The following is a 13531-nucleotide window of genomic DNA, read 5'->3' as shown; positions in this document are numbered from 1 at the left end:
GGAATGAGGGTTTGCACGAGCTGGTATTTATGGAAAATTTGATGTGCTAATGAACCTGAGGTCCATCAGGGCTTTCTCAAGGCAGGATGGTCTCTGTCAACAGACCAGTTAGCACACAATTATTGGCCCTTTCTGAAAGCTTATCTGAGGCATTCTTTGAACAGTGTGTGCCTGAGTGAACTGCACTCTCCATTACCTGTATAGGCTCTGTTTATAATCTGCCAAAGCTGTCTGCCTCTTCTACAGAGAAAAGTGCAGGATTCTCTTGAACAATCCTCCAGAGATGCTGAGGTTTTCCTCACTTTGGGGCGAGGGATTGGGGCTGTCTCAGGCTATTCTGCTTACTCAAGTCAGTACTCAGGCAAAAACTGCAACGGGTCCCTCTCCAGCTCCCTCTATTCTTTTCACCTCCTTACTTCTGAAGGGAGAAGACAGCATCTCAGAGCAGAATAGCAATGAAAAGCACTATGACTTTGGGAACTAGTGAAACTTGAGTGGGCCTTCCTCACTCTTCAGGTTCTTCACTCTAACAGGAAATGAGCATAAGGATCATGTTATTTTTCTCCTAATTCCCATCCTTGTGCCACAATTAAAGTGAAGTTACTCACACCCTTTCAATGACTTACCGAATTGATTGTCCTCTTTTGGGACTGACCTTTAGAAACAGCAGAGTAAAGGTCAGAAAATTGAATCAAAGATAGCCCAGCATGATGAGCAAGATGATGGTGGTTGGGGGAGGGGGGGTGGGGAGCAGATGCATTGGTGGCAGGTAGGGATGGGGGAGGGAGAAGGGGAAGGAAAGGAAAGCTCCTATTGTGGCTGTTCTCTAGCCTGTCCTCCTCTTTGGGTCGCATCTTATTCCCACTTAAGGCTTGTTAGCTTCCTTTTTTCCTGGACCTGATTGGTGAGTGGCCAAGTCAGGAGTCAGTGGATGGAAAAGCCAGTGAAAACCCCAATGATGATGGAGTGGCCAGCTTACCTGTAGGCAGGGACAGGCAAGCCTCCAAATACCATACCCCTGTGTCCCACCTCTGTCCTTCAGCCCACCGTAACCTAGAGGGGCAAACTTCCCCAGAGTAGCTGGGACAGTCATTGGCCATGGCTCTTCATAGGGGGAATTCAACACCATAAAGAAAGTGAAGACTTCACCTTGAAATGAGCCTGCCTCTGCTTCCCAAGTACAGTCTGACCAGTAGTCAATCACCCACTCCCCCAATAAAGAAACATGATTCAACACCTGTGTCCACATGTGGAGGGAGGCAGGCTCATGTGTAACAGCCAGAACACTGGGATTATTTAAGTACATTTCCACTTGTCTCTAAGCTCCTTACTGGCCATGACTATGACTTATTCATCTGTGAGTTCCAGATGCTCCTTGAATATTTGTTAAATGAACAAATGAGTAAATAAAAGAATGAATGAATGAGCCAAATAAATCTTGTCCTTGCGGGTGACTGTATGACCTGGAATAAGTCATTTAACTTATCTGAGCCTTGGTTTCCTGGTCTGCATTGTAAGGATAATCAAACTGATCTGAAGTCAGTACAATTTGTTTTGCTCAATGTTAACATTCTGAGGAGAGAGCAGATCACTAAAATATTTTGGGTGGACTGGTCTGTTTAGAATACTTGTGTTTGACAATGATGGCATGTAAAGGATTTAGACTCTATTTTCTATAGTCCTTTGACTTGCCTGCTCAGGAGACAAAAGGGTATTGAACTGGAGTCTGAGGACTGTAAAATTAGAATCCTGTTTCTGCTACTCATCAGCTCTGTGGTCTCAAGGACTATAACTCTCTGAACTTTACTTTCCTCCTTGGAGAGTGATAGTAATGAGATTTGTTCCGGTGAGTTCTTGGGAAAGTTAAGTAGGATGCTCTTGGAAGAAGAATTTGGAAAACTGTAGAGAAGCTGTCCCTGCCCCTGGCGTGGCCTCGGTCTAGTTCTCCCTGCTGCCTCTCACGCTTTGTGCCTATTGCTACCCTTTGGTATTTGTGTGGAGTTACCCTTCTTTATTCAATTTCCCCTCCCTTCCTTGCCACCCCTACTCATTCTTGAAAACGAATTCATGGCTTACTTCCTTCATAAAGCATTCGTGGACTACTTCAAGCTACAGGAATCCCTCCTGCCTCTCTCCTGATTGTTTTTGCTCAGCATCACGCAATCTCTCACTTTATCACTCTGCTCTATGTGTGTTTTTTAAACCTAGGTCTACTAAACTCCCTTGAAGAATGTCCCTTACACTTTCATATTCACCATGGTAACAAGGCAGGGTGCTAGACACATGAACTATGCACTTCCAAGCCTGTGTGCTGCAGAGATCACACTGTCCCTTCTCCTTTTCCTCGTAGTACATTTCCTCTCTTCCCACCTGTCTACTCCCTACTTCTCCTTAGGGACCAACACAGATGGTGCCTCCTCTGCTACTTCCTCTCTTGTTTCCCTTTGTTTAGAGCTGTGCTTCCTTAGAGCTCATCATGATGCGGGCTCCTACCATGACTTGGATGTCTGTCAGTCAGCTGTGTATGCACCTGCCTCCCCCACAGGTTATGACCTCCTGGAGGTGTGTACATTGTTGCACACACCTCCCTACTCTGAAAAGCCTGGAACATATTATATGTGCATTCTCTTGTTTATTGAGTACCTACTATGTGCCAGAAACTGTTAATTGCTGTCGACAAAATGATGAGCAAAATAAACACGAGCTTCCCTCTTTGGAGCCTATAGTGTGTAGGATCCAGACATGGATCACATTCTTGCAGAAAGAGATGCAAAACTGCAACTCCTGTGCCTACTGCAAAGCAGGGGGTGCTGAAACCAGAAGAGGAGGTCAGACGTGTCAGATTGGGCTTCCACGATGAACTTCAGGAAAGGTGCTCTATAAATGTTTGAAGAATTGCATGGAATTAAACAGTGGCTGCTCAATAAATACTCGTTGATTGGTTGATTGATTGTTGGCAAAGCCTTCAGAGATCCTGAGAAGAAAGGGCCTCAGGTCCCCATCATTCTTATTACATAATTATTTCAGTGCATTTAAAGCTTCCCATTTTTCATCTTATACTTTAAACATCAGGGAAAACTGATGGGCCAACTTTATAATATTTTAAAATGACTCTATGGTGTTTTGGAATATTACATGGCTATAAGAGTTTATGTATATTTAATATATGTATTAAAATATGCAGTAAGCCCATGGCTGATTTTCTCTAAGGACGTCTCAGTGCCAAGGTGGGACTTAAATGTTTAATACTAATACTAATACTCATAACTCATATTTCTCTAGTGCTTTTCATCTTTAGGATCCATAAAGCCTGTGAGTAGCACATCAAGTGGATGCAGCTGGGCTTGCCAGCAGGCTGACAGGGACCACATATGGCCTCTTGCCTTCTTCTGGAGGGAGAAGGGGTGACTCGAGCTTAAGGTTTCACTCCTTCTCCAGCATTCTCCGCCTTTCCAGACACAAATTCCCTTTGGCTCTCTCTGAAAGGCTCTCACTTACATACAACTGCTGCTGCCAGCCAGCCATATGTAACAGACACTCACTGCCTCAGGACAAGGAAGAAAGTGACTTTCTACCTCTGGAGTACGAAAAGGCACGTATCACTGCTGTAGCTGGTCAAGGACAGGATGTGGAGCTGGAGCTGGAGCAGCTGGAGAAGGGAAGTACAAAGGGAGTCTCCACTTGTTATCTAAACCCACTCCCTACTCCTTCCTTCTCTAGGTCACCGAGACCAGGACCGGTCCTCTGGGCTGCAGCAACTATGACAATCTGGACTCAGTCAGTTCTGTCCTGGTACAGAGTCCGGAGAACAAAGTGCAGTTACTTGGTAAGCAGCACTGTGATAGTTTTCATACCTTTCACACCTGATTAAAAAACAAAAAACAAAAAAAACCTAGATCAAATAGCAGGATAAAATTCTGCCTGTTACATTTGATGAAACCTTTCTTAAGACAAGCACTACCACAAGTTCTGGGACCTGTATTTAACAACTTTCCATCATGTTTTAAGAAACTTTCTAGTATGGTTTGCCCTATACCCCAGATCTATTGCTCATATCACATGACACCTCAATCATCCCACTTCACATTCCATCTCAAGTCCTCTGTCACAATCCTGTAAGGAACAGCATACCCATCCTTATAAGCCTTTACCTAGTTCAACGATCTTCATTTCCCAGAAAACTCTCTGCTTTATCCCAAAGACACATTGAGGAATAGCTGGCCTTTACAGAGTGGTTATAAGACTACCATCCAGCTCAACTAAGAGCTATACAAAGTGGGGAACCACTACTTACTGGAACCACAGTTTGAAGGTGGCCCCTGCTTTCTGTTATCTGTCTGTGATCTTGCAAATGGGTGATTCAAAGTCAGGAGATGAGTTTGAGAAGAATAAGAATTTGATTTGAGACAGAACAAGCAAAACTGTGAAAGAAAAGGGAAAGAAAACCACACTAACTCTGGAGGTTGGGGGCTAAGGGCAGACGTGCATCTCTTGCTCTCTGTTCCCCACAGACATCCTGGGGGCAGGGCTATGCAAACTGGTTCAGTGGGAAAACTTTATTTTTCTCAAGGCCTAACTGAATTGTACTCTGTTTAAGATATTACTGTCTCAGCATTACAAAATCAATAACCCTCACCCAAGATCTACGATTACAAATTCCAGGCAACCTGAGTCAAATGTGACCCAGCAATGCTTTAGGAATAAAGAAATATATAAGAAAGAAGATTAAAAACTCATTTATTTAGAGCTACCTAAGGCAATTAGCATTCCTCTTCACTGAGGTCCCTGGATGGGCTGGGTTTGTGTCTAGAAAGTAGCAGTGAGTGAAGTTCAAAATGTCTAGTTGTTCATTTGGAATAGTTTATGCTATTTAATTTTATAGCCCATCACTCATGCAGACATTTCTCGGGGCACTTATTTTATAGCATGGGAAGTGTTCTGGTGAGGAGGAGGGATGTGATGGGGGAGGTGAAAAGAACAAACTTGGAAAGGGTGAGTGCTGAAAGCAAGCATGTGGACGGAGTATGTGGGGAGAACCACTCAAATGCCACAGTAGGCACAGTGCCAAGAAAGGAAAATTTAGGGGCAGTTCAGAATTGGAGGTAGACCTCAAGAAAGAACAACAAACACCCACTGCTGCTGGCAATTTTAAGTTATATTTTGAGGTCTGCTGAGACTGGGATACATACTTTGAGTTCTCTGGTTTCCTGCCAAGGACAAGGTCAAGGGCCTAAAAATAAACAGCTGGCAGACATTTGAGGAAAGAGGAGCTCACCATATCCAGAAGTTCTCATATTCCTCACTTTCCTGGCACAAGGTTTCACAATGTCCCTACTGGGGGAGCCTCCTGCAGATCTGACCTCGAACGTGGCCCAGACTGCATCCAAAGGCGTGCCTACCCTTTGTTCATCCTTTGGTAAGCTTCCAGCAGCCGCCTTGTGAGTGGCTTGAAGCCAACTAGGAGTATGTTCTGCTGTAGGTAAACTGGTAGTTACTGCAGTTGGGTGAGAAAACTGAAGCTCAGAGCAATTTAGTGCATTGTATCCAAGATCAGAAGCTAATTGGAAGAGAGCTGAGAGCCATTCATATCTATCCAGGCATGACTGATCTCAGGGCATTGACCACCATCCCATCTTCAAATCTTCTTAAGAGTTAAATCCTATTGAAATAGGACAGGCAGTCCCAGTTATATAGTATTAGCTGATGAGACAAGTGCAGGATCTGAAACTAAGCAGATTCTATGAGGGCTGTGATTTGGGCAGGTCACTGTGGTCTTAGGGCTTGGATTTCCTTACCTATAAAAACCTCAGTATGAGCACAAATGTTATTTGCAATCATATATAAAAAGTACTCAACATAGTACCTGGACACTGTATACCCACAATATCTGTTCCTATCTCTTAACTAGGACAGCTTCCCTGGTTATCAGGGCTGGGGTGGAAGGCCCAGAAGGGTCAGAATTCAACAATGTCCTAGGATGCCTACTGCTAATCTCAGTTAAGCTATAAACAGGAGGATGGCTACAGAAGGCAGGGCAAAAAGCCCATCAAACCTTGTTTTCTTGCCCAAGAGGGCTGTAAGCTCTTCTTTTATCTGAAACATCTTCCTGTTTCCATCCCAGAAATGCTGATGTGTAGCCAATAAGCCTGTGCTTATGATATGCACGCTCTCAATTTGGCTGATCTGAGGGGTTTGGCTAAGCCTTGGGCTTTGATGTTCCCATCTGCATTTTCAGATCCTCCCCCATCTGTCACTGGGGCAGCAGTAGCCTTCTCTCCCAACAAGCTCAGCAGGATCAGGCCCTGGGGTGACCATGCTTGGACCCAGGATGCACAAGTCAGCAGAACCCCAGCTGGGGTTCCTGCAGCCTTGGGCATGGAAAACTGAGTCCTCACTGGTTCTTCCCAGAGATTCCTTGACACATCCTTTCCCCAGGCCTTCAGGTGCTGCTGCCTGAGTATCTGCGTGAGCGCTTTGTAGCCGCAGCACTCAGCTACATCACATGCAGCTCTGAGGGTGAGCTCGTCTGCAAGGAGAATGACTGCTGGTGCAAGTGCAGCCCCACCTTCCCTGAATGCAACTGCCCTGATGCTGACATCCAGGCCATGGAGGACAGCCTGCTGCAGATCCAAGACTCCTGGGCCACTCACAACCGGCAGTTTGAAGAATCAGGTGAGCAGCCAGCTGACCCAGAATTCCTCCCTGTCAATGAGAGGTGGCTGTGAGGTGCAGAGCAAGAACCTGGGGAGAACAAAACTTGAGAGGTGAGGATCCTCATGGGGATCCTGACACGGCCAGTTACTATGTCTGTAACCTCAACCAGGTTATATCACCACCCTGAGGCTCAAGTGGTTTCATTTTTTTCTAGGACATTGGTATTATGTCCATTTACATAGGTGTGTTTTAAGGACTTAATAAACTAAGATAAACATAATTAAGGACATAGACCTTGTTTGTCTTGTTTGCTACTGATTCCACAGTGCCTAGAGCAATGCTTGCACATAAGGTTCACTATAAATATGTGTTGAATAAATGAAGTGCATAGAATGGTTCTAGATGACATCCAATACAATTCAGTTGTTGTTTGTTGCTGTTAAAGCTAATATCAGTTACCTTGAGACCCAGATTCAAGAGAACTAGTTTTGCATCCTTGCCTGGTTTGACAAGCTTTATGACCTTGGATTAACCATGCAGCTTCTCAAGGTCTGAGTTTCCTCATCTGAAAAAGAGGGAGGGTGATAATAGTGAATGGAAGGCTCACATGAGATCATGTAGATGAATTCAATGTATAAATAACTCTGCATGGTATATTTGCACATTTCAACACTAAATGAATGATATTTATGTGGATATAGTTCAAAAACATAATATTAAATAAAACAAAGCAAGACAAAAAGGTTACATTATATATATTTATATAATGTCTTCATATAATACTATAATTTATTAAATATAATACATGTTTAATACTATTTATATAATGTTTACAAACAGGATACCCAATACATGATACATTTATGGATAACTACATTTGTAAAAAAATTAAAAATATGTGATAATGGAAAAGAAAACATCAAGAGAGTGGTTATATCTGGATAGAGAGAAAGGGAAGTTTAGGGCCCTTATGTGCAGTATATTTGGTTTGCTTTATTTATTAAAGAAAAAAATCTGAAGCCAATATGGCAGAATGGCAAAAGCTAATGGCAGACACATGGGAGTTTCCCTTTTTGTTCTGCATGCTCTTCCATATACTCAAATGTTTTAACTGTGCACATACTAGATGTTAGTGCCATTACTAGGCATGCTTCTCCAGTCTTCCGGGGAAATGAGGAACCAGGTACATGAGAAATCAAAATGAGCTGAGGCCCCAGGGGTTGCCATTTTAAGTCCTGGACAAGGCATTTAGTAGCTAAGGAGAATATCACATTCCAGTCCCCAGCCCCATGCTTTGGGCTATGGTGGTGGGTTATGGTCCATAACATGACTTTGGGCCTTTACTACTATGAGTTACTGCTAATGAATAAATCAGGGCTCTCTAGGCCTCCACCAGGAGACCTGGCAGCTGCAGGTCCCAAGGAAAAGCAGAGCAATGCACAGAAACCTGCGCATGAGTTCAGAAGCCATGGTGTGCCCAGGAAGCTCTAAGGAGAACCTAGACTCAGCAGGAACTTAGAAGCAGAAGGCAGATTGCTTCTAAATTTGCTGTAGGGCAGAATGGGTATCTGCCCAAGAACTGAAGCCGAAAAGAGAAGAAGAGTATCTTAGACAGTCAGAGAGGAGGATATGGATAGGAGAGGCCGGTCTCAGGGACTGGAGGATTTCTAGAAAGATTTCTGAGCTAGGTGCTGCATCTTCTCTGGGCCTACTTGTGCCAGTCTGGGTGCACACTCACCTTCACGAGGGCCCCACATGTTCCATATGGGTGTTGTGGTGCTATTGAAGAGGATTGGCCTGAGATAGTGTTGTGGATGTCTCAGAAGGAAGTATAAATGGGGAAAGAGATGCATCCAATGTCATTTGCAATAGCAGGAGCCCTGGCCCCTCTGAGGGTGGCAGAGATCTATTTTGAAATTCAGAGGCATAGGGGTAGAAAAGATGAGAAAATTCCCGAGGCCATATTTTACAACTTGTTAATTATTTCTCAATAAAGGTGTTGATTTTTAAAAAAGCACCTGGAAGAATGGGTGTGCAGCCTCCTTCCTCATGCAGTAACTCTGAAGGGCCCTGGATCTGGGCAGTGTCCACCTGTCCCTACCAGAGCTCTGCATAGCTGCCCCTCAGCTCAGGTCCTGCGTTCTTGTTCACAGAAGAGTTCCAGGCCCTGCTGAAAAGGCTGCCCGATGACCGGTTCCTGAACTCCACAGCTATCTCCCAGTTCTGGGCCATGGACACCAGCCTTCAGCACCGCTACCAGCAGCTGGGAGCTGGCTTGAAAGTGCTGTTCAAAAAGACCCATCGGATCGTCCGCCGGCTCTTCAACCTCTGCAAGCGCTGTCATCGCCAGCCTCGCTTCCGCCTGCCCAAGGAGAGGTGAGCACTCCCTGGATGCTAGAGCAGAGCTCAGCACCTCCCCCGACAGCTGCTGAGGCCAAGGAGAACCCTCTGTCCAATGTAGGGGATCTGGGAGTGGTGACTCACACATAGCCTTCCAGTTATCTCAGCCTACTCATGTGTGTCATTCTCAGCTGTGAGTTGTGTCTGAAGTGAGACAGAGAAAAAAAAGATGGGCTGATTTTACTTTTATCTAAATTACAGTTGATTCAAATGTTATTCTAGTAATGCTCTAATTCTCATTTACTGATTTCCATTTTAATAAGTCTAAGAAAAAAAGGGATGGAGTTAAATTTCATCCAGCTATTGCATCTGATGAAAAACACACACACTGGCTTGTGTCAAACAAATGATTCTGCTCTGGGTCACAGGAGGAAAGAAAGTAGAGACCTGCACTCTCAGGGATAGAGTGGGGCTGTATCATGACAGGCATCCACTTGTTCATCCACTCATTCATTTATTTATTTGACAAGTTTTTGAATCCATATTCCATGCCTTACTATTAAGCTGCAGGGGTATTCATGAATTGGAAAGATTTAACAAACAGAAACATAAAAACTAGAAAATTATAACTATGTGGCAACCACTTAAATTTGTGGTGGTGGAACATAAATCAAAGGGATAGTCTCCTAGAGGTAAAAACCAGAAAGGAAAACTTCCTTGGAGAAGAAAGTCTTGGAAGAGAGGGAAATTGCTCTGGTACACATGAGGTAGGACAGTCTTCCAAGTCAAGGAGGCCACCTTCACAGCCAGCAACCCAGTGGTGCAGCTCTATCAGAGGCACAGGTAAGAAGGGAAGCGTACAAAGAAGAGGTTTTGAGAGGAGTTCATTTATTCTTCTTTCAACAAATAATGATTAAATGCTTACCATGCATAGAAACAATTCTCATTTCTGAGAAGCTGTTGGTCTCAAGACAGTGCTCCTGCTTTCATGGTATTTATTAACAGGGAAGAAGTTTATTAAAAAGTAAACAATAAATAAATAATTTCAGATACTGATAATTGTCATGGATTGAATAAAACAGGGTGATGTGATGGAGAGTGAGAGCAGTGGTTCTTCTGGCAGGGACATCAGGGTAGACTTCTTTGAAGAGGTAACATAAGAGCTAAAATCAAAATTTCAAGAGAATCAGCCATAGAAAATTTCTGCTCTTGGTGGAGGAGTGAGAGGAGCAGAGAGAAGAGAAAGGACAGAAACCTTGAAGAGGGAATGAAAGTTGGCAAGAAGTTAGAAGGTTTGAAGAGCCATCTTATTTAGAAGACTGAAAACAGATTTGACACAAAAGATGCTGGAGATCCTCCGTAGGTTTTTGGATAAGGGAATGAAGGAGGACTTGGGAGAGATGAGCCTAGTTGCTCTCAGTACAAGTTTGGTGTCCAGTATTTCTGGTGCTGACCCATCAGACACAGAACTCTAGGCTTTGCTCAATTAGTCCAAAGTAGTAAAGTAGAGTTTCCACCACTCAGAGATCTCAGGGATTTTATCTTCCTCATTGCCTTCCATGCCTAGTGGTCAATGTCTTGCTCCCCTTAGGGAGGGTGTCAGTGTGTGACTTCTTTTCACTCTTACTTCATTTTATCTCTGCTCCCAAAGGTCCTTGTCCTACTGGTGGAACCGAATCCAGTCCCTCCTCTACTGTGGGGAAAGCACCTTTCCTGGCACTTTCCTGGAACAGAGCCACAGCTGCACCTGCCCTTATGATCAATCTTCCTGCCAGGGCCCCATCCCATGTGCCTTGGGCGAAGGGCCCGCGTGTGCCCACTGTGCTCCAGACAATAGCACACGCTGTGGGAGCTGCAATCCAGGCTACGTGCTGGCCCAGGGGCTGTGCCGGCCAGAGGTGGCTGAGTCCCTGGAGAACTTTCTTGGGCTGGAGACAGACTTGCAGGACCTGGAGCTAAAGTACCTGCTGCAGAAGCAGGATAGCCGCATTGAGGTACACTCCATATTCATCAGCAATGACATGCGGCTGGGCAGCTGGTTTGACCCTTCCTGGAGGAAGCGCATGCTGCTCACCCTGAAGAGCAACAAGTACAAGCCTGGGCTGGTGCACGTGATGTTGGCCTTGTCCTTGCAGATCTGTCTCACCAAGAACAGCACCCTGGAGCCTGTCATGGCCATCTATGTCAACCCCTTTGGGGGCAGCCACTCTGAGAGCTGGTTCATGCCTGTGAATGAGGGCAGCTTTCCTGACTGGGAAAGGACTAACGTGGATGCAGCTGCCCAGTGCCAAAACTGGACTATCACCTTGGGGAATAGGTGGAAGACTTTCTTTGAGACAGTTCATGTTTACCTACGGAGCCGCATCAAGTCCCTGGATGACAGCTCCAATGAGACAATCTACTATGAACCCCTGGAGATGACTGATCCCTCTAAGAATTTGGGTTACATGAAAATTAACACCTTGCAGGTCTTTGGCTACAGCCTGCCCTTTGACCCAGATGCTATCCGGGACCTAATTCTCCAGCTGGACTACCCATATACTCAAGGTTCCCAGGACTCTGCACTCTTGCAGCTCATTGAGCTCAGGGACCGGGTGAACCAGCTTTCTCCACCTGGCAAAGTCCGACTTGACCTTTTCTCCTGCTTGCTCCGGCATCGGCTCAAGCTGGCCAACAATGAGGTGGGCAGGATCCAGTCCTCCCTGAGGGCTTTCAATTCTAAGCTGCCAAACCCTGTGGAATATGAAACCGGCAAACTCTGTAGCTAATGGGCGGCCCACTTCAGCACTGGGCAAGGAGGCAATCCATGAATCTGGGGTACAAAGATAATCTAAGCCCTCACCTTAGTGCCAACAGGGTATGCTCCCACCACGAGACTTTGAGCATCCAGCAGATGGGACCTTGAGGCTCGAGCTGAAGCAGGCGAGAGAGACAGCTACTGTGCACATGTGCGTACACAGACACAGACACACACACACACACACACAGGCACAGGGAGGCTACAGCTCAGCAGCCTCGGATCTGTAAAGTCGATCGGTGCTTTCTAAAATGAATGCAATTGAAAGAAAGGAGCCAAGGAAGAGATTAAGAAAAAGAACCAGCCGAACCATGAAACAAACAAAAATCCTTAAAAGTGATTCTTGTCATTCAAGAAAGCAAGAGGGGACAACAATGGGAGGGGTCAGAGCTCTTCCTCCCCCTCTGTGGAGTCACTTTTGTATTCTTTTTAACCAGATTTCTTAAAATGTTGTTGTTTTGTGAATCCTGACATTGGTTCTTACTTTTGTATGCTGCCTCCTCTGTGCCCTCCCAAATGCTGACCGGGAAACACAAGAAGTACAACCAACAGAGGAACGAGCACCAAGGGCAGGCAGTGGCCTCCTTGCTCCCCTCCCTTACTCCTCCTTCTCTGCTGCCTCCTCCCCCCACCAAGTTTCAGGGCCCTGGATTGTTACCAGTTCCCCTTGTGGTTCCTTCAGAGCTCCTTTCCAACAGCATCTCTCTGTCCAAGAAAGCAGCTCTATCAAGTTAGAGAGAGAGAGAGAGAGAGAGAGAGAGAGACAATGTGTAGGAAAATGTTCTTTTTTAAAAAAAATAACAAAAAAACAAAACAAAATTATTTATTTTGTGATTGTTTTCCTTGTCAATCTGCTCCAACCACCTGAACATCTAAGTAAACATTTACCTGGTTTAATATATTTTTGGAAAGGCCTTTTTTAGTGGGAAAAATGAGAGAAAAAAGAAAAAAAGAGAGTATCGTTCCCTGGGTTACCTGGATTTTTCTTTTTAATTGCTATTTGCATGACACAAGAGTGTCCATGAAGCAGAGATAGTACTGTGTGGGAGGCTGGTTGATTGATAGATACGCAAGTTACACAAGGGAATGAGTGCCTGTGCTGACTGGGGTGTGAGGGGTGTATGAGAGAGAGAGATTAAATGAGAAGTGAGGTAGAACTATCCCAGGGAGTTATCTCACTACACTCCCACCACCTTTTCTCCTCTCTGGGTGTGAGGGTTAACATGGGTCCTCAAACCAGGATTTCCCATGATGGAGAGAGTAGTTAAAAAGGCCTTCCTTCGAAGAGGAACTGCAGTCTTTGCACTGGGCAAAGTCCTGCTAAAGGGGCTCCTGTTTGCCGACACTGCTGCAGACATCAGGAGAATTTCCCATACGCTGCACCTTATGGTCTGGGATCACCCTTTGAGAAAACTGGGAAAGACGGAAATGTAGCATTGGCTCCCTCCATTCTGTCTGATTACCACATTCCCAACCAAATAGCAGCTTTGACATACAGGACACAGAACAATGCATCCTTTTCTCCTAGTGCCTCCCTCCAGGTGGTATGAGAATCACTTCATAGCATCTCTTTTGGAGAATCACTTCTCTGTCTATGCTTCACATTCCAACCACAATGCATAGGCATGACAACCCCCATTTTATTCAGGAGAGAGTCACCACATAAATATGAAGTATCTCATTTCCTGCCTGTGGTATATATCTCAGTTGGCATAAAGTGAAATGGAAGACAATGAGATG

General features: G+C 45.0%; 1 protein-coding gene across 2 annotated transcripts in view; it reads left to right on the top strand.

The window, feature by feature from the left end:
• Positions 1-12692, top strand: part of BRINP2 (BMP/retinoic acid inducible neural specific 2) — a 109583-nt gene extending 96891 nt beyond the window's left edge. For both annotated transcript variants that reach the window (XM_025366869.1, XM_025366879.1), the window contains 4 exons: positions 3721-3826; positions 6436-6672; positions 8808-9030; positions 10646-12692. In XM_025366869.1, coding sequence (XP_025222654.1) covers positions 3721-3826; positions 6436-6672; positions 8808-9030; positions 10646-11762 — 1683 coding nt within the window. In that variant the 3' untranslated portion in view covers positions 11763-12692. The remainder of the gene's footprint in view (positions 1-3720; positions 3827-6435; positions 6673-8807; positions 9031-10645) is intronic.
• Positions 12693-13531: the final 839 nt, after the last annotated feature.

This window comes from Theropithecus gelada, chromosome 1 (assembly GCF_003255815.1).
Source record: "Theropithecus gelada isolate Dixy chromosome 1, Tgel_1.0, whole genome shotgun sequence".
Classification (NCBI taxonomy): domain Eukaryota; kingdom Metazoa; phylum Chordata; class Mammalia; order Primates; family Cercopithecidae; genus Theropithecus; species Theropithecus gelada.
This window is presented reverse-complemented; position numbering and strand designations above follow the sequence as displayed.